This window comes from Eubalaena glacialis, chromosome 1 (genome assembly GCF_028564815.1).
Source record: "Eubalaena glacialis isolate mEubGla1 chromosome 1, mEubGla1.1.hap2.+ XY, whole genome shotgun sequence".
Lineage (NCBI taxonomy): Eukaryota > Metazoa > Chordata > Mammalia > Artiodactyla > Balaenidae > Eubalaena > Eubalaena glacialis.
The window spans coordinates 237090071-237110213 of NC_083716.1; the positions used below are offsets into that span (position 1 = coordinate 237090071).

The following is a 20143-nucleotide window of genomic DNA, read 5'->3' on the forward strand; positions in this document are numbered from 1 at the left end:
CCTGTGTTGTCAGCAAACTCCACCCATGGCTCTGGTCCTCTGTGGCCCATCCTCTTTCCCCAGGCCCTTCTGCCTCCTGCCAGTTCCTTTCTGTCTCTATGGATTTGCCTATTCTGAATATTTCATATAAAGAGAACCATACTGTATTTGGTCATTTGCAATTGGCTGATTTCACTTAACACAATGTTTTCAAGATTCCTCCAGGTTGTAGCACATGTCAGTACTTCTACTGTTTTTATTGCCCAATAGTATTCCACTGTACAGATATATCACATTTTATTATCAATTCATCAACTGATAGACATTTGGATTGTTTTTACTTTTTGGCTATTATGAATAACGCTGCTATAAACATCTACGTAAAAGTTTTGTGTGGACGTAATTTCATTTCTGTTGGATATATACCTAGGGATAGAATTGCTAGGTCACATGATATCTCTATGTTTAAACTTTTGAGGAAGTTCCAGACTGTTTTCCAAAGAAATTGCACCAGATCACAGACCCACCAGCAGTGTATAAGTGTTTCAACTTCTCCATATCCTCACCAACGCATTTTTCTGCCTTTTTTATTTTAACCACCCTAGTGGGTGGGAAGTAATATCTCATTTTGGGTCTGATTTGCATTTTCCTAACCAGTAGTGATGTTGAGCATCTTTTCACGTGCTTATCGGCCATTTGTGCATCTTCTCTGAAGAAACGACTACGTAAACCCTTTGCCTATTCTTAAATTTGGTTATTTGCCACTCTACTTTTGAGTTATTCTAAACCCAAGTCTCCTATCCAACATATGATTTATAAAATTTTCTTGCATTCTTCGGTTGTTTTTTCACTTTCTTGATGTGTCTTTTGAAGCATAAAAGGTTTTAAGTTTGATAACATCTAACTTATCTATTTTTTCTTTTGATGCCTGTGCTTTTGGTGTCATAGCTGAGAAACCAGTGCCTAATCCCAGGTCATGAAGACTTAACACTATGTTTTCTTCTAACAGTTTTATAATTTTACCTCTTACATTGAAGTCCTTATCCAGTTTGAGTTTATTATTTTATCCAGTATGAGATAGGAGTCCAACTTTTTTCTTTTGCATATGGATATCTAGTTGTCACAGCACCATGTGTTGAGAAGACTATTCTTTTGCACACAGAATGGTCTTGGCAGCCTGGTCAAAAATTTATTGAATGTAAATGTAAGGGTTTATTTCTGGACTCTCAATCTGTCCCGTTGATCTATATATCTCCTCTAATTATCCATTGACCTACATATCTACCATGTATTGATTACTATAGCTTTGTAGTTAAGTTTTTACATTGAAAAGTGTGAGACTTACTGTTCTTTTTTTAATTACTTACTTAATTCATTTATTTATTTTTGGCTGCATTGGGTCTCCATTGCTGTGTGTGGGCTTTCTCTAGTTGCGGTGAGCGGGGGCTACTCTCTGTTGCGGTGCCGGCTTCTCATTGTGGTGGCTTCTCTTGCTGCGGAGCATGGGCTCTAGAGCACGTGGGCTTCAGTAGTTGTGGCACGTGGGCTCAGTAGTTGAGGCTCACGGGCTCAGTAGTTGAGGCTCGCGGGCTCTAGAACATAGGCTCAGTAGTTGTGGCACACGGGCTTAGTTGCTCCACAGCATGTGGGATCTTCCCGGACCAGGGCTCGAACCCGTGTCCCCTGCATTGGCAGGCGGATTCTTAACCACTGTGCCACCAGGGAAGTCTGAAACCTACTGTTCTTAATTTTCAAGATTGTTTTGACTATTCCCTGTCCCTTGAATTTGAATAGGAATTTTGTGATCATCTTGTCAATATCTGCAAAGAAACCAGCTGTGATTTTGATCAGGATTGCACTAAATCTGAATGTGAGTAGTATAGCCATCATAATATAAAGTCTTCCAATCCATGAACAAGAGATGCATTTCCATCTCTTTAAGCCTTCTTTAATTTCTTTGAACAGTGCTTTGTAGTTTTCAGGGTATAAATTTTGCACTTACTGTGTTAACTTTATTCCTGAGTATCTTATTCTTTCCATGCTATTGTAAATGAAGTTGTTTTCTTAATTTCAGTTTGTTCATGGTTACTGTATAGAAATCAATTATTTTGTATATTGATCATCTATTCCTGCAATCTTGCTGAACCCATTTATTAATTCTAGTTTTTTCAGTGGATTCCTTAGGAACTAGGTGAAATTTTGGAGTTCCAAATTAGCCATCTTCCCATTTCCAACCCCTTGATGACAACTGTGCTTCTCCTCTGAGAACCGTTGGGAGAGGAGGGGCAGCTTGCAGAAGTGGGGGCTAAGCTAAGGGTAACGGGTATGAGACCTACACTCTCCAGCCTCAGGAGCCCACGCTTCCCTGCCGCATGATGACCCATCCTTCATCCCAAGCGCAGTGGGAAAAACAGCCTCCTGCCACCCCCAAGGCAGCATCTCCGGGGAGCAGAGCTTCCTTCTGGTGGTCTCTTCTCTACTGTCTTGCTTTTGCAGTGTTTTTACATCTCTTCTGAGTCCTACCTCCTGGAATTACTGCCTTCTATACCACACTGCCCTTTATCATACCCCTTCACTCCATTATTGAAAGTTTGGGGGTAAATACATAGGTGCAGCACCATCAGTAACAACTTAAAACTGAATATCAGCCACTGCAGCCCTGGAAATCCATCAGCCCTTCACGGTCACTTGGAATTCTCTGCATGTAAGCCAAGTCTCACCATAGGCCCCCAATTACTCCATTCCCCTCACACCCAGAGCCCTCTTTCCCTCTCCAAGACTCTCTTCCTTCGCCTCTGTAGCTCCCAGCCTCCAATTCCCAAATCCCTGTACCTGGCTGTTAAAGAAGAGTTTGGTCCTCTGAATGACACCCCAAACTCTACCTCTAACCTGTGATTGTATTTCCAAAGCTTTATTGTGATTTTCTGTTCAGCAAAAAAACCATCTATTGTCTTCGTCTTTTAGCAACCCATATTACCTGCCAAAGCTTTAAAATCATAGTTTTCCCTTTAAATGATCAAACTTCTGGAATCAGGTGAAATTTCAGGGTTCTGTGTTAGCCATCTTCCCACTGTATCCTTCTTAGTCAGAAATAGGTTGGGAGCCATTATCACATGTTGAAAATTCAAAATCCTGCTCCTCAAACTTTGCGGAATGATCTCAGAATCATTCTGCCCTTAGTCCTTCTCTTTTTTGCATGATTAATGAAACTTTGTTGCTTTATTCCTTCAAAATATCTCTAGTTATACTAGCTATTTGATACCTTCCTATTTAAGGTTGGCTATTCTTCGAGGGACTTTTGTAGCCATTTTTTATTTTTATATTCCATCCAATGCATTACTAAACACAATCATTTCCACATGGAAACAGTGTTGATTCTGCAAAAATAATCAGTAAAGCCATCACTGTCTTAGCATCCTTAATAATTTTATCTTCTAGCTTGTGTTTGGTAAATGAAGTCCACAGGGACAATGGAAACACAAGCAAAGAGATACATGCAGTATGTTGTCTGCCATTCCAAAGCGTGTTTAAAATACCCCATGAATCTAGAATTCTCAGTGGATCCCCAACAGTGAGAATTCACCCACCCAAGACTCAACATGAGTGCAAGGCAACTGTGTTATGTCTTCAATAGAGTACGCTGGGTGCTGACATCCCTGAAAGGCCACATTTTTCCCTTAGAACCTGAACTGGCTTCAAATGCGTAATGTAGACAATGGTGTCCTAAGAAACATGAATAATCAAGGAACCGGATCATATTCTTTCTTACTTGTGTTACTTCCTTGTATGATGCTAACTTTTCCTTTGTTTTGAAAACAATAACATAACAGTGAAGGGCAAGATAGGGCAACCCATAGTTCCTTTTGCTTTCAGTCTTCCCTTACACATCAATAAGCCTAACTAAGGTAGGGAGTGCTGGCAGGACTTGTGCAAAAAACAAAGTGTGGTAAAAACAGCTGAGTTCATTTTGTGAAGCATTCCCATGGTCCTGATAAGGATAAAATACACACACACGTATGAGCTATGAAATACAAATTGTGTGATTTCTGTGATTCCACATATCAGTTAAATGCACTTATATTTGCTTTTAAAACTGGCTTTGCAATGGATGGATTGGGAGTTTGAGATTAGCAGATGCAAACTATTCTACATAGAATGGATAAACAACAAGGTCTTACTGTATAGCACAGGGAATTATAGTCAATATCCTGTGATAAACTATAATGGAAAAGAATATGAAAAAGAATATATATACACATATATAGAACTGAATCACTTTGCTGTACACCAGAAACTAACACAACATTGTAAATCAAGTATGCTTCAATAACAAACTAATTAAAATAAAATAAAATTTAACGGGCTTCACATAAAGATGGATGGTAAAATTCATGCTAATAATTTAAAATTTTATTACTTTTTCTTTACTTAGGATATTAAATAAGTTTTTGAAATGACGTGAAAATCTGAGAGACACACTGTGAATAAAGGGAAAAGCTTTATATTACATAGCTTTAATTGTACTTTCCCCTGTTTTTTGAACAAGGGACCTGCGTTTTCAATTTGCTCTGGGCCCACAAATAGTGTAGCCAGCCCTGCAACATGGGACAAACGGAAGTCACTTCCCTGGCTGTCTAGCCAAGGGCAGCAAAACAAAGATGGAAATAAATAATTCACAACATAATGTTCGCTAACGATAAGCACCGGGCAGAAAACTAAGGAGGCCAGGATGGCCAGAGCAAGTCAGAGGGGGTCTGGGAATTACATCTTGAAGCCCTGCAAGCAAGGTCAAAGACTAGATTTTAGGAATTTGTTGTTAATGCTATCATTTTCATCAGAGTAACAAGATCTGATTTATGTTTCCGAAAGCATCGTTTCGGCTGCGGTGGCTGTGTGGGGAGTAGCCTGGAGGGAGGCAGGAGTGGAAGTCAGGATAACGTTGCAGTTCAGGCAATGCTGGAGGTCCAGGCCAGCGCAGCTTCCCTCGGATGTGGGGACGTGAGGTCTGCTGGAGGGGAGCCCCGCAGGGCACCGCAGCGCCTTCACCGATGTGGGAGGGCTGGTGAAGGAGTAGGTGCGGGAGGAACCAAAAGTTAGGTTTTGAACGTTTAAATTTGCGTGGCCTCAAAGCAAAGACGTCTAATCGTCCTCAAATATGCACAAAACCCCTCCCATCCCGGCTCTGGCTGCGCGCTCAGAAAGCGGCTGCCCTGGAGGCCGGGCCAGTCCTCCAGAGCACCGAGAGCGCCGGCCAGAGCGGTGGCATACCCTCCCGGCCGCAGGGATGTCTGCTGACGCGGCGGAACCAACGAGGCGCCTGCGCATGGGCGCTCGGCGGCACCGTCAGCTTTTACGTCATCGCGGGCGCGACGCCCCGAGGGACAGTCTGAGGTCCGGCTCGGCGGGGAGATTCGGTGGCGGGACCGGCCGGGAAAATGCCAGTGGCGGTGATGGCGGAAAGTTCCTTTAGTTTCAGAAAGTTGCTGGATCAGTGCGAGAACCAGGAGCTCGAGGTAACCATTCGCCTCGTGGGGTCGCGCGTGGCTTCGGGCCGCGCCGGTCTCCAGGGTAACGGGGCCTGGGGCCCCGGGGGGCTTGGGGCCGGCCCCTTGCGGGCGCGGGCGCTGGGCGTGTGGGGTCCGGGCCGCCGGGGCCTGCTCCGAAGGCGAAGCATCCAGGCCTGGCCTCCCCCAACTCGCTCGGAGCTTTCTGTTGTTTGTCTTCAGCTAGTGAGCCCGAAAACGCTGTGCATCTTTGCTCCTAACATCCTTTATGCTTCTTGTATTAAACTAAATCTCTTTCCTCCCCATTGTGGGGGGAGGTGGCGAATGTGGATATTATTAAAGACGTTTGTGCAGGCATCACACAGACCAAGAAGATGTGATCATTGTGACCTTTTATTAATTCGGAAAGCCCTTCTTAAGTCGCCTGTTATCACTGAAGCTTACCGTTTGTTTTCATTCGGGCAGGTGAAAGTTATATCATGCAACTACTAAAGTAATTAAGGGTTTCTTTTTTTCTTAGAAAGGCCCTTAAAGACATTTATAGCATTGGTATAAAAAGCTAATTAACCAAAGGAGGCAACTGCCAAGAAGCAGCCGCTCACTAACAGACACTTAATAGATGTCTTCTGAATGAATTAAAATTGAATGAGGGGAGTAGTGTCTTTGTAACTCAGCTGTGATGTTTTTCTCTTTATTACACATTTATGTAGCTATTCAACGTATTTGGTATAATGGGCAGAATCATATTGCTTTAGGAATCTGTTGGAAATACTTCCTATAATAGTGAGGCTATTTAAATAAGAATTTGAGAACTGGGAAAGGGATCCCATTTAAATACTCTTGTGCGTATGAAGACACAGAGGCCCAGAGGGGGAGAAATCACATTTGATGACAGATCTAAACTTAATACTCTGGGTTTTTAGTGTGAGATACTTCTCTAAGCTGTTTCTCCATCTGTAATAGTAAGTACTATAAAATGTATTTACTCTTTAGATGAGGTAAGAAAATACTTTTAAAAATATAAAAGTATAAGAATAAATGAGGTTTTTTTCTTTTGTTTTTTGACCTTACAGGCTCCAGGAGGAATTGCTACACCCCCAGTGTATGGTCAGCTTCTAGCTTTATATTTGCTTTATAATGACATGTAAGTACCTTTTACCTAAAGCTAAGAGAAGCATCATCCTCAAGAAATTATTCTTGCATTGAAGTACCATCACTAAAGCATAGGCACAAGGAACTATACTTTTTAGTGTAATACTTAATATGTTTATTTCGTATATTGAATCATGACCTAAAAAATTATGATTAGGCTGAGTTATTTTAAAATACACCTGTGTTACATATACCTTGTAAAAAAATTCCAATTTGTTATGAGAAACTGCATTGTCAGTAAATTCCTTTAAATCTATTGATCTTTTCTTTATTCTCTTGTTATAAAACCTCTGTCTTTTATGATCTCTGTTTACTTAACTTCACATGTAAAGTTTACTTAACTGTTTAAACTGTGTACTTAACTCACAGTCTCTATTGAGACTGAGAGAAACCGAAAGGGAAGATTGAGAAGACTAAGAGGAATTTGTTACTAACATGTATGACAATTCTTGAAAGGTTTTTGTTTTTTAATTATTCCTAATTCACGTTCGTTGAAGAAAAGTCGGAAAGTACGGTTGTACAAGAAGAGCCCCTTGTAGTTCTGCAACCCACTGACGGTTACTGTTAGATTTTGTTTTAAATTCTTCTAAACCTTTTCATTTCATACCTTTTAAACTAAACTGAGATTTTCTTTATTCACGTAGCATATAAATTATCTGTTTCCTGTTTTATAATCTGTCGTCATATGCTTGATGTCATTCAAGCTTGCGAACTGTTTAAAAAAAAAAAAACAAAAAACCTTGAAGTTTTGGTGGCTCTATATCCACTAGTAGGATGAGGGGTTATGATAAGGAGAAAAGCATTGTGTACTGTGTATATTGTCAGGGAATGCCAGGACCCTGAAAGTGTATGAATTTGGTTATTTTATATATGAATAAATTATTTAGGCAGTTCTGTTTAAGTCTTTGTAGTGTTGCCTCAATTTAAGATCTGTATTATTAATAAAAAAATTCACTAAAAATGGCAAAACATTACTTTGGTAAAAATATTTCATGTCTTTTATCTGGAAAACCACTGTTACTTCCTCTGGATAAATTCATTATATGAATTTCGCTCTGTATTTTATAGAGTATTTTAAAGTATACTTCTGGGATCTAGAATTTTAAACATTTACGGAGGTGATTTTTTTTTAATTGCTTATTCTTTCTTGGGGGGATGTAAATTAGGAATAATGCAAGATATCTTTGGAAAAGAATACCACCTGCTATAAAATCTGTAAGTAGTCTTCAATATACCTTACTACTTTAATATAGTAATGACATTCATTTCAAAAGCAATCTCTTAAAAGTTTCTGTTTTCTTTTTCATGTGGATCACAGAAATAGTTATTAAACTGGTATTAAAGTTTAAGAATAGATCTACAGATTCCTTTAATCGGAAATTTTCATTTCCCTTGGATGGTACAGAAATCTGTGCTCAACTCCTGCTCATCAGATTTCTTAAGACACTTCGTAGAAGTGTCACTTCACGTAATAAACAACTGGGTCAGTTTAGGTAAAAGTTTGATTTTTGTTTGTTAGTTTTTTTTTTTTAACTGATTTGTGCAGTTTCCTATAATGGTATTTATTTTGCAACTAGTATTATTTACAAGAACACTCTAAAAATAATAATTATTCAGAGCATTAAGATTATTTTTGCTAATTAGGATTTTAGATTTCTTGTTTTTCATGTGAGAATAGATGAACTCACTTAAAAGTTTCTTCCAAGATGGAATGAAGTAGATTTTTAATTTCAGGTGATTCACTGTGTCTAGCATAAATGTGAAGTGAATTTTTTGTACATTCACAGAGCATTAATAAGAATTCACCTAAATTCCTCTGTTCATTATTGATATTCAGCAGCAGATCAGATTAGCATTTATACTCTCTTTCTTTCCTCTACATTCTATTAAGTAAGTTTGGAATGTTCCTCCAGCTTCATTGGTTTAAAATAAAGCTGTAAATTAGATGCACAGTTTCAGTGATATTAGTGGGAACTTTATCCTTAGGCTACATTTTATGACATCTTAGATTGAGAGTCTATATTATTAGCCATTTTGCTACTATTTTTGCCGTAAGAATAGATACATGTATTTTATGTACACGTATATGTGGATTAGTACATGTTCTGTATATTATACATAAGTATATATGAAATGTAAGTAAATGTATATCCTCAAAAAACAATGTGTCAGATAACTAATTCCTAAACTTATTTGTGAAATATTGTTGGACTACTTTCTCATGCCTTAATTTTCTGTTATAATAAAACATGCAAATAAATTCTACAGTACTGTTCAAAGCATTTGAAAATCTTTTTGACAGTGGTTGGGCTGAAAAAGTAATTACACCTCTTAAAAGAAATGTTGAATTATGTTTTAAGATACAGTTGTTGGTATGTGTGCAGAGTGAATATCCTCAAATGAGGCAATGATATTTATTGCAGGCAAATTCTGAACTTGGGGGAATTTGGTCGGTAGGACAAAGAATCTGGCAGAGAGATTTCCCCGGGATCTATACCACCATCAGCGCTCACCCGTGGTCTGAGACGGTCCAGCCAATCATGGAGGCACTTAGAGGTAGTGTTTCTTTGTGGCTCAGAATTAAGTCAGACTAGACCTGTTCCCCTGAGGTGCCGGGGTGTTGAAGTAAGTCGATAATGTGTGTGAAAATAGGTACTCTCTGCTAGGTGAGTAGGGTTTTCAGAAGTCTTTTTTAGATTTGCTGTAATCATGCTTTGATTTCACGTTGCTTGAGTTTATATCGGCAGCTGAGGGCCTCACTGTCTATTAATTTAATTCTAGAAGTGAAGTTGCGTGTCAGTAAGAGGTGTTTTTTTTGCTAATGAAATGAAATGTAATATTCTAGTAAGTCCAAGTCATGAGTTGGATAAGATTTCAAGCCCGCATGTTTGAAAGTAGAGACTGCTTTGGACTCTGTGGACCTCAGCGTTTGATGGGGTTGTCTCCAGCTTCTGGATTTGTGATTAATCAGTTCAGTACGCAGCTGCTCGAACTTTTTTTAATCATGCTGAAAGATTGCAAGTCTGGTGCGACATAGCACTGATCCTGCAACAAAACTCCACCGTGCTTCTCTCTTTCCATTCTCCCGCCCCCAGCGTTTGCGTCCAGTCTTCTTGGCTCCCCCTCTTGTATGTTGTTGTACCCTTGCTTCTCGTTGCCTTGTTCCTCTGGTCACGGCTGCCCTCACTGTCCGCCCTTCTGCTCTGGAGGCGTCCGCGAGCCGAAGTTGTTGAGAATTGCTCGTCACTCTGGCGGGGCGTGTCAGCTTTGCAGGGGGCAGGAGGTAGAGATTGCTTCTGAGGTGTGCCTGGTTCTTGGCGTGGTAAAGCGGAGCAGTGTGAGTGAGAAAACAGGAGACACTGACTTTAAGCGTGGGGGAAATGAGCGGGAGCCCGGGGCCAGCAGCTGGCTGGGAGGGAGGTGTGGGGAGTATTACTGAGCTGCACTGGTGCGGTCGGGGCAGCTTCGGGTCTTCGCACTGGAAACAGCCTTAACCTCTTTGCATAAGCCCTGAGGAGCTGGGATACAGAGCTTCAGCCAGAGCAAGACAGGGAGGGGCAGAGGAAATACATTCCCTGCCCTGCAGAAGCCCATTCACCGAGTAAGGGAGCCCAGGTGCCACAGGCCTGGGTGGCCATCCGCCCTGGAATTTAAGGGCAGAGGTGGGTTGGGAAGGACAGCAAGCTCACCTTCCCTTGTGTCTCCAGTGCCGGCAGTTGGCAGTTCCTGGTAGATAATAGGCACATTTAAGTATTTGTTGAACAAAAGAATGAGCATTCTCTTAGGGTCTCCCCAGGACCGTCCCAGGATGAATTGCCAGCAATATGAGGTGCGAGCTCAACTTATTCCACCTTCCAGCTTGTCGTTGTAATGTGTGCCCTCCTGAGGTTACACATCTCATAGATCTCCCGGGCCACATAGTGACTGGTGAGAATGTAGATGTCAGATTCATTCGTGCTGAGAGGTTAAAAGCCGCCTGAGTGTCTAACTGATGCTGTGGATCACTGAGCCTTGATTTCTGCTTTCCTTGGCAGTCTGCTGTGCCTCCCCTTGTGTGTTTCTCTTCTCTCCATTCTGTTTTTCTCTTTCATTCACATTCTATTCTTGTTCTGTTCCCCATCTTTTTCAAATCTGAAAATCTGACCAGAGTACTTGAACTAGAGTGAGTGTTTTTAAAATAGGCAAGCTTACCGAATGAATGTAGTTTTTGGTGCACACTTGTATTTTCCTCTTTCATTGTTGCTCTCGGTTCTTTTCCACTGAATGTCTGTAGCCTTGAACAGAAAAAGTTCCTTTATCTCTAAGCTGTATTACAAGTCTGATTTAAGGTCGTTTGCTGAGAGCTGGTAGCAAGAAGGAAGGAATTGGAAGAGGAGCAAACAGTGGCTCAGTGAAAGCCAGGGAGGGTGTCAGCCTCAGTGAGAAATGACGAAACGTGATTGACCGTCCGCGATTTTTAAGGCAGATTGGGAGCACAAAGCCTAAGGCTGGGGTCGGGCCCACTTGGGTCCTGGTGAGACCTTCCACAAGCCTGTGTTCAGCACATACTTCCTTAGAGATGCTGGGCCCCTTGGGGGATATAAAGATATAAAAGCCCTCCTGTAGAGAAGTTCCGGTTGTAATTGAGATGATGGGGTGGGGAGGGGTGCGGTGTACACCATAGGTGGTAAAAGATTGCTTGTTAATAAGTAAACGTTACTGTGAGTTCAGAGAAGGGTGGAGATTGCAGCGACTCCAGTGCCACAGGGAGAGTTTATAAACAGACCTAGGACTAGAAGAGAGGAGGGCGGTTCAGACCACGCAGCAGCATAAACCCAGCGCCCGGGGATGAGAAGGTGTAAGGCTCCTCTGAGAGCCAGCAGGCTGCTTTGGAGCAAAGTGTGTCTGCGGGGACTGGTGTGGCTGTTAGGCGGTGTCCCAGGGGTGGAGAGCGGATGTTCTTATGTTGCAGGGCCGTCTTGTACGTGGACACTTGCCTATTGAGTGTGGAAAGTGAAGCCCAGAATACTTCCTGAGCATGTTGAAGGCAGGTGGCGGATCCTTTGTGTTACTCGGGGAGCAGTGGGCGGGAAGACAGGCCAGCTGGGCTCCACTTCCTACCGTTTGGTTGTTGTCTCTGCCTCATTCCTGAGTTATTTAACGTGGAAATTTAAGCCTGGGGGGGATCCCACATGTGGTCTCCAGGGAGGAGGTTTTGCTGCTGGAATTGCTCGCAGCCCCTTTTCTGTGAGGCTCAGGCATTCGGGATTTGCCCCTGAATGACGGCAAGAGTTCAGAGTAGACTTGAAAGTTAGGAAGGTGCTCTAGTTATAGGGTTTGCTCTGCAACTCCCAGGTGTGGTCCTATATCAGAGGCCCTGATGAGAAAGGACAGCTAATTATGGGACTAGGTAATTTCTGCTCCATTCATTCTAGTTTTTATAAGTGAGATAAAAGAAAAATTTTGAAATAGACATCCCCAATGTATCCCAAATTTAAATGAAATTTTCTTAGAGCTGGAGTCGTGTGTATATTAACTTTTTTCCATCTTTGTAATCTTTATTGTCACCTGAGATTTTTTGACCTAAGAGGAAGTATAAGAAATGCATGTGTTTATTCAGCAGTATTTGAGCCCCTCTTACATGTTAGGCGCCTGCAGCTGTACCTGTAAACACAGAAATCTTTAGGTTGATGTAGTCGTGCTTATCAAATTGGGACAAGGACAGTGATGGAAGAATTTAATTGTGTGTCTCAAACATGCCAGCTCTTGTGGTTCACTGTTTGCCAAACCTCCCCTCCCGCAATAGATGCCACCCGGAGGCGAGCCTTCGCCCTGGTCTCTCAGGCATATACGTCCATCATCGCCGACGATTTCGCAGCCTTTGTTGGACTTCCCGTGGAAGAGGCTGTGAAAGGTATTTGGGGCTTACTTTTTACTTTCAAGGAAAACGGAAGTGTAAATTATAGGTCCACGGTCCCTTATCTGAAACCATTGGAACAGGATGTGTTTTGGAGTTTAGGTTGCGTGTGTTCTTTAGAAAGGGGATAGGAGACCTGCACTGCACAAACCCCAGGCAACCAGCACCTTGTGGCCAAGCCCAGTCGTAGTTCTGCAGGCAGCACAGAGTGCAAACTTCCACACAGTTGGCGTGAGGGAAGAGTGTACATAAGACTCGGGGGTTCACATCAGATTTCGCCACCATGTGAGTTGAAGAAAACTTTTTGGTTCATAGAGTTTTTTTGACTTATGCGTGTGGATAAGACATTTCGGGTTTGTGTTTACTAAAGCACTTTTTGCCAAAGACAGGCACCAATTAGAGATGTCTTAGAACAGGAGCTTTGTAAAGGAGTACTTTGCCATTTTTATGAAATTAAAATTTGACTGTGTCTTTGAGATGTACGCTTGTTGCATGTGATTATTCTAGCTCTTTCCTTATGGAGCTTCTTTAATGTTCCTGTAGTTATTTCTTATCATGGTACCCATGGTCTGACCCCTGAATATTTTCTACTTTTATCTCTAAGACCTTTGATCAACTCCTGAGCCCTACTAAATGATAGTGAGCCCTCCAAGTTGATGCCCAGGAAGGAAAAATTAGAGCTGCTGTTGACTAAGAGTGGGAGGGAAAAGGAAGGTGGTGAGAACAGTGAGTTACTGGAAGAAAAAGGCAGCGAATGGGGTACAGAGTCAAGCATTCGATAACATTCCCACACCTGAGCCCCAGGTTACAGCATAGTTGTTACAAGTGGTAGAAAACGTGAGATGCAAGAAAATAAAGGATGTGCACGTTATTTTCTTCTAAACGTGCCAGGTGGGTAACATTATATTCATAATTCTGAGCTTAAACTTTGTAACGTCTTTAAATTATTTCTCTTCCTTTGAAAATCAGCACTGGCTAGGTGAGGGTTTGGTTGGCGGGTTTTCTCAGGGAAGGAAGTTTTAGTTGGTCTGGAGCTCGCATTTAGAAATCCCTGTTTCACTCTTCCGTGGTGAAGGTGGTCTCGCCCCAGCATCCCTTTTCAGCCCAACTTTTCCCTCACCATTTCTTAACAGTAACCTAGGTGCTTGCACCCCACTCTTAGCCACTGGTTTCCAAACGTGCTTTTGCATTTTCACTTTTCAGGCCATGCCCAAACTGTCCCCTCCCCTTGCTAGATTTCTGTAGAATATTAGTACTGCATGTGCCTTGTGGCGTTGTTTTACGATGATGGATATGTTGGATTCTCCAGTCAAAATATGAGCTCCATTAAGCACCACAGATTATAAATTTCCAAGGCCTAGCACAATTCTAGACGCATAGACGGCAGGTTAATGAACGTTCTTATAGTAAATCATACTGTTACTTACTAATACAAACATTTATTTGTTTTGACTGTTTTGAAATTGATCCATAATTTATTATCTAATAAATAGTATATCCCAGAGTCCATACTCTTAACTGACCGAGTGTGAATCCTGGTACCCTTCCCCATGCTAGCTATGTGACCTAAGGCAATTTACTGGAATTCTCTAAACTTCCTTTTCCACGTCTGTTCAATTATGGTGATATGTCCCCTTTACAGAGTTGTTGTGGTGATTACGTAAAGTGATCCCTGTAAGAGCACCTAGCACAGTACCTATTGGCCAGCCCTCTGTGTTGTGTGTGTATGCTGTTGTTTTTATTATCACCATCGTCTTTGTTATTACTGATGTAATGATTATAGAAAATACTAAATAAGTCTTCATTATGTCTGTGTTTAATAAGGTTTGATCAGGTTAATACTATAATATATATATATTATAGAAAACTGATCATCTGTTAGTGATTATATCAGCCTGATAGAATAAAATCATACATGTTTCAGAAATATTTCAAAAATAAGTTCCCATGAGAATGCTGTCTCTAGTATACCCTTCTAGTAAAAATACACATTACAGGTTAATCTACACACGTCAGGTCTCCCATTCAAGTAGTGTCATTGACAGATTGTGAATCTTGTAAATGAAAAGTTTTTGGTTTTTTTAATTCATTTCTGTGTTAAATACACATTTTTAGGTATCCTAGAACAAGGATGGCAGGCCGACTCCACCACAAGGATGGTCATGCCCAAAAAGCCAGGTAGGTGGAGCTCTTCGTCCATCTTGCAGCACTGAACTCTTGTAAGATCACTGAAGTTTTTCAGGCATTGAATTTGAATAATTTGATATAAAATTCTGCTATACTAATAACAAAATGAGAGTGACTCATGTTAAATACAGATATAGGATGGACACTTAGGGTAGAAGGGATCTTAAAGGTCACCTGGTTTTACCTTAATTTTTTTTTTAATGTACTTCATACATAAACTATTTTATGTGAGTGTTTCATAATCCTTATTACAACTTAATTTTTAATAAGTATTAATCTCTCGTTCTTTTATGGGGCCATTTCTAACTGCTTATTAATATCTAAACTATTGCCTTTTAAAAAGATATTTGAAATATTCAGAAATTCCCCTTTTCTCCTCATGCTGTAGACACATAGACTCTTCTCCTAAACAAGATTTTCAGTGGCTTTAACTTTCACAAAATTAAGGTCTCTGGCCTTTACAGGCCTTAAATGATTTGGCCTGTCCTCATTGTCTCCACCTGAATTCCTGGTCCCTCGGCCTTCCTCTCTGAAATGGGCCACGTTCCTTCCTGCAAGGAGGCGCCACTCCCTCCTGCTCACCAGGAGTGGCCTTTCCTGCCCTGTCCTTAGAGCTGGGCTCAGCGCCCACACCCGTAAACCTTCTGATCTGCCTCGCCCCAGAGCTCCTTCCGTCTGCTCTGAATCCCTGTCGTTAGGCATTGTTGACCCCGCGGTAAAGTGGTGCACAAACCTCCGTGTGCAGACCTGCGAGGGTGCGGAGGGGTGATGAGACGGGGCCCCGTCAGTCTAGATGGCGAGGAGGACTGCTGCGGTAAAAACCAGCGTGATAGAACAGAACGCAACTGTTGTCTCTGTCTCAGTGCCACTGCATTAAAAATGACATGTTCTATGTGAAGGTTCTTTACAGTGACTTCTGTAAATTGGGCTCTACATTTTATTTAGTTGCAGGGGCCCTGGATGTTTCCTTTAACAGGTTTATTCCCTTTTCAGGTATGTATTTTCATATGCTCATTTAAAAATTGTTTCATTGTTTTTCTTGTTTGCTGTTGTAGTATTTATTTTTCTTAGCTCTAATCTTATAAACAAAGGGATGAAATCCTAACTTGGTATTTATAATAGTACATCTGGTTACAACCGTGAACATGTGGGCTCCCCTCTGTAGCTTACCTGGAGGTAGTGATCCCCTCTGGCCTGGCTGCAGGGTGTCCTGTAGGGGAGGCGTGATCGAGCTTCTCACCAGCACTGACGCAGACACGGCCCCAGGCTGACACGTGGTAGCTTAAAAGTTAGAAGGAAACTTTTGGGGGAGGGGGTCCGTTGTGGGTTTTTTGTTCACTGACAGTTGAGTAGTCTAGAGGAGTGCCTGGCATGTGGTTAGCACTAGGTGACTATGGAAGTAAATGTCATGTGGGGAGGGTCTTTCCAAGAAGAGCTATGTTCCCTTGGTAGACGGATTACCTGTTAAAAGTATTTTTAACCTTCGCGTGGAAAACTTCAGTAACAGCAAAGCCAGACATGCCTTTGCTCCCAGTTTGGGAAAACTACTCATAAAAATTGACGCTGCTTGGCTTGTTTTTTTTAAATGTCCAAGATCAAGGCAAAGCTAAGAAAGTTTCCGTATTGTTAAATTAAAGACATTGGAGGGCGGGGGTGGCAGTACCAAAGATCTGTGGCCCTGGTGTCTGACTTGAGTGTGTTTCTCTCTCCACCGCTCAGAGCCTGCCCCCGTCCCGCCCATCCCCAATGAACAGCAGTTAGCCAGACTCACCGATTACGTGGCTTTCCTCGAAAACTGACTTACCATTCTGAGTTCAAGATCCGCCTTCAGCATCCTGAATACTGGCAGAAAAATGTAAAATTTTTATTTTCAATTTTATTGGATGGATTAAGCACCTCAGCATTCCTTACTGAGTATGTGATAAAATACGTAAATAATATAAAGTGTATTATATATATTTTGTCCTTAAACATGCTGAATGGTTGTTGAAACAGTTCTCATTTTGTAATATTTGACAGTTTGGATGGAGCCCGTCAGTATTAGGCAGTCAGTTTATATCTCCTAGTGACTCGTAAAATGCAGCTCTCCTGCCTCGTGTAGAACAGTGGTTGTCAGCTGTTTCCTTCTGCCCCGGCTCACAGCACACTCCCATCTCTACCACAGGTTGATAGTTGCAGTGATGCATCTGGGGTTTGAGGAGGACTGTCCCCAGGGGCGGTATCTGAAGTGCTGGGGACTCTGATTCACCCCCTTTGGAGAATATGCTCTTCTTCTCTCCCCTCCTGAGAATTACAAATACAAAATGCTGAGACAGAGCTGGGGAGCAATAGACCGTCTCCCTAGTAAACCAGGCTGTTAACTTTAGATTTCTTTCTGAGAGTGTGAGTACATCCATTGCTGGCAGTGGAGGGCTTGCCGTGAAAATGCGACTTATTAAAGACATTCATGAGAAGTATTAAGTTGTAATATTTCCTTTCAGAAGAAGGGAAGCGTTAAGTGTGGAACGCATTGTTTGGGAAAGAAGCTAGTAAGTGATACACTTTGTACGACTGTCCTGCAGCCTATTGGTTGCTTATATTTAGCCCTTGGGTCAAGTTCTGCCCTTTGGAGAAATACTGAACAAGTCTTTCATTTTTTGTGTGACAGCCCTCTGAATATTTGAAGTTGTTTATTGTATCTTCAGGTTTAAACCACCCCCTAGTTCATTTATTCTGCATTTGTTCAATAAATATTTAATTGAATTCTTCAACTGTTTTTTCGAAGGTAGTTTCTAGAAGTTTCACTATCCTGTCTTCCTGTGGATGTGTTCTAGTTTGTCATTGTCTCTTTTAAATTACGAATTTCTTAACTAAATAGAAATGACCTATATAGTGGTAATTACATGATTCATGTTTTTCACTCATTTTAAACAGACTTTACTGGCTATTTCAGCTATTGTTAACATTTATGAAAATACCTGTTAAATTAATGTTTTATTTAACCTTGATATAAGTCATGTTGTTAAAACTTCTTGTTTTACAATTGAGGAAATGGAAATTCAAGAAATCAGAGAGGATCAATACCTAGAAAGTAACAATGCTAGTTTGCTAGTTTTTGAACTTCTAGGTTTAAGGACAAATTGTATCCATGGGTCTTAGTTTTAATAGACTGGAATCAACCCAAATGTTCATTGATAGGAGACTAGTTGAGTAAACAGTAGTATACAGTATGGTGGTGCCATGCAGCTGTAGAATGCATGCATGCATGAATGAGTGAAGATCTCGGTGTACTAAAAGTGATCTCAAGTGAAAACACAAAGTACCGGGGGTTTATACTGTTATTTTGAGGGTAAGAAAGGGTGAATGGATGCAAATGTGCATCCATGCATATTTACTTGTATTTCAAGCAGAAGCCATTGAAGGATAAACCAAAAACTAATAAAAATGGTTCCCTAAAATGGAAGGGGAGGACAGTCGAACATAGAGAAAAAATTATTTCAGGTGACTCATAGTATTTCATAGTATTTTGTTTTACATTATCAGTGGGATACATACAAAGGACAAAAAAATCTCAAACTACTGAATATGGTTTCATGGTTAACTTCAAAAACTATCTTGTTATCATTATTTGATAATAATTACCATTATTACTAAAAGTATATTATAGGATAAAACCAATTGGAAATTACATAACTTAATGTTAGAAGCTAATCTGAAATTTGACTCAACAACCTCATATGGTTTATTTTTCTTTCTAAACAGTAAATATTTCCTAGCTCTGCCCATCTGTAAAGGCCTAGAATAATTACAAGCCAGTAACAATGAGAGCCACTAATGTCCAGGTTGTGGTCTCTCAATTCCATTTTCAACTAAATAGAACAAGAACTTATTTGCAAAATGGTTAATACTAGGTCTGGGGCAGTAATTGTAGATTGGGGCTTCCCTGGTGGCGCAGTGGTTGAGAGTCTGCCTGCCAATGCAGGGGACCCGGGTTCGAGCCCTGGTCCAGGAAGATCCCACACGCCACGGAGCAACTAAGCCTGCGTGCCACAACTACTGAGCCTGCACGCTAGAGCCCATGAGCCACAACTACTGAAGCCCGTGCGCCTAGAGCCCGTGCTCCGCAACAAGAGAAGCCACCGCAATGAGAAGTCCTGTGCACCGCAACGAAGAGTAGCCCCCGCTCGCCAAAACTAGAGAAAGCCCGCGCGCAGCAACGAAGACCCAATGCAGCCAAAAATAAATAAATAAAAATTAAAATTAAAAAAAATAAAATTGTAGATTGTACAGTTGTACAGATATCTGGTAGATGTCCTAGGTTCAAGTTTCAAAGGCTAGTAAGGTTTTTCAAAAGGTTATAGAAGCCAATTTGAAGGAGTTCCCACTGGCTAAACGTGAGACAAATTGAGCATGAAAAATAGGTATATGTGTTTATATTTTTAACCCCAAGGTCATAATTATAATATTAGAAAAACCTCATCATATACAAGAAAGTACACTTGCTTATTTATCAATTTTCAGAACAATGAATTGATGCCCTAGCAATCTCCAAAGTAACAAAATTGAACCTGCAAAGTAGTCAACTAACCAATGATGGGAAATTCTTTATGGAAGAATTCCACCTAAAAATATAGATAGAAAATCAGTACTTTGCAGCCCCTAATGAAATAAGTAAGGCATCTAGGGAATGAGTGTCAGTGGCTGCTGAGACCACGGGGTGAGAGTCAGCCCATCTTTGTGCTCTGGCTGCCACCGAGAGTGCCAGCTGCGCGCAGGTGTAGTCTGACGGCCCCTTGCTGTACCTCCAGTGAGGGTTACTCTGACACGGCCACGGGGGCTGCCCTTGCAAACCCGGGGAAGAGAGTTAGCTCTTCAGCGGCTGGGGACACGATATGGTGAGTAAACACCCCCTTCCTTGTCTTAGGAAGACAATTCCAGGGTACATGCTATACGTGGTTCCTGAAAAGACCCCAAGAAGATTGAGCTTTGGTTGCCCATTGTAACCAGCCTGTCTGCAGCATGGCCTTGGACTGTTTCTTCTTCACTTTGCTTTTCCCAGTTCTCCATCTCTTTCCTGGAATCGAGAGCAGCGAGCCACCTGTGCATGGAGGCTTAGCATCACTAACAGTGGCACAAGTGGGCCTGCTGTGGAGCCATAGTAAACGTAGCATCAGCCATAAGTTTTCTTGTCAAAGCAAGCCCCGCTCCCCACAAAATGCACGTGAATCTAATCAAGGTTTTCGATTTACCTGCTCATTTACATGAAATGTGGGAGTCGGATGAACAAGTTAAACACCCCCCTAAGGAGCAATCAGCCAAATCTAGAATGAGGGGAATTGAGCAGAACAAAGAACTGACTTTCCTTAAATAAATAACGTAAAAAGAGAGGTGGAGATGGCGATAAGGACATGCGTATTTCTGCTCCTGGTTGAAGTACTTTCAGGCA

General features: G+C 41.5%; 1 protein-coding gene across 3 annotated transcripts; it reads left to right on the plus strand.

The window, feature by feature from the left end:
* Nucleotides 1-5339: 5339 nt before the first annotated feature.
* On the plus strand, nucleotides 5340-17431 carry COPS8 (COP9 signalosome subunit 8). Of its 3 annotated transcripts, XM_061206166.1 has the most exons (8): nucleotides 5340-5492; nucleotides 6557-6627; nucleotides 7802-7850; nucleotides 9059-9191; nucleotides 12421-12528; nucleotides 14647-14709; nucleotides 15664-15711; nucleotides 16438-17431. In XM_061206166.1, exons 1-8 carry the CDS (start codon nucleotides 5415-5417, stop codon nucleotides 16515-16517), a joined length of 630 nt encoding a protein of 209 aa, XP_061062149.1. In that variant the 5' UTR covers nucleotides 5340-5414; the 3' UTR covers nucleotides 16518-17431. The 3 variants fall into 3 exon arrangements, with proteins under 3 accessions (XP_061062149.1, XP_061062154.1, XP_061062163.1); XM_061206171.1 differs by lacking the exon at nucleotides 15664-15711; XM_061206180.1 differs by lacking the exon at nucleotides 12421-12528.
* The last annotated feature ends 2712 nt before the right edge of the window (nucleotides 17432-20143 follow it).

Bases quoted from the DNA above. Each gene is read 5' to 3' on its own strand.
- COPS8 (XM_061206166.1), top strand. From the start codon at position 5,415: ATGCCAGTGGCGGTGATGGCGGAAAGTTCCTTTAGTTTCAGAAAGTTG. The intron at 12,529-14,646 runs GTATTTGGGGCT...ACACATTTTTAG, and splicing joins CGTGGAAGAGGCTGTGAAAG to GTATCCTAGAACAAGGATGG. The intron at 14,710-15,663 runs GTAGGTGGAGCT...CATTTTATTTAG, and splicing joins GGTCATGCCCAAAAAGCCAG to TTGCAGGGGCCCTGGATGTT.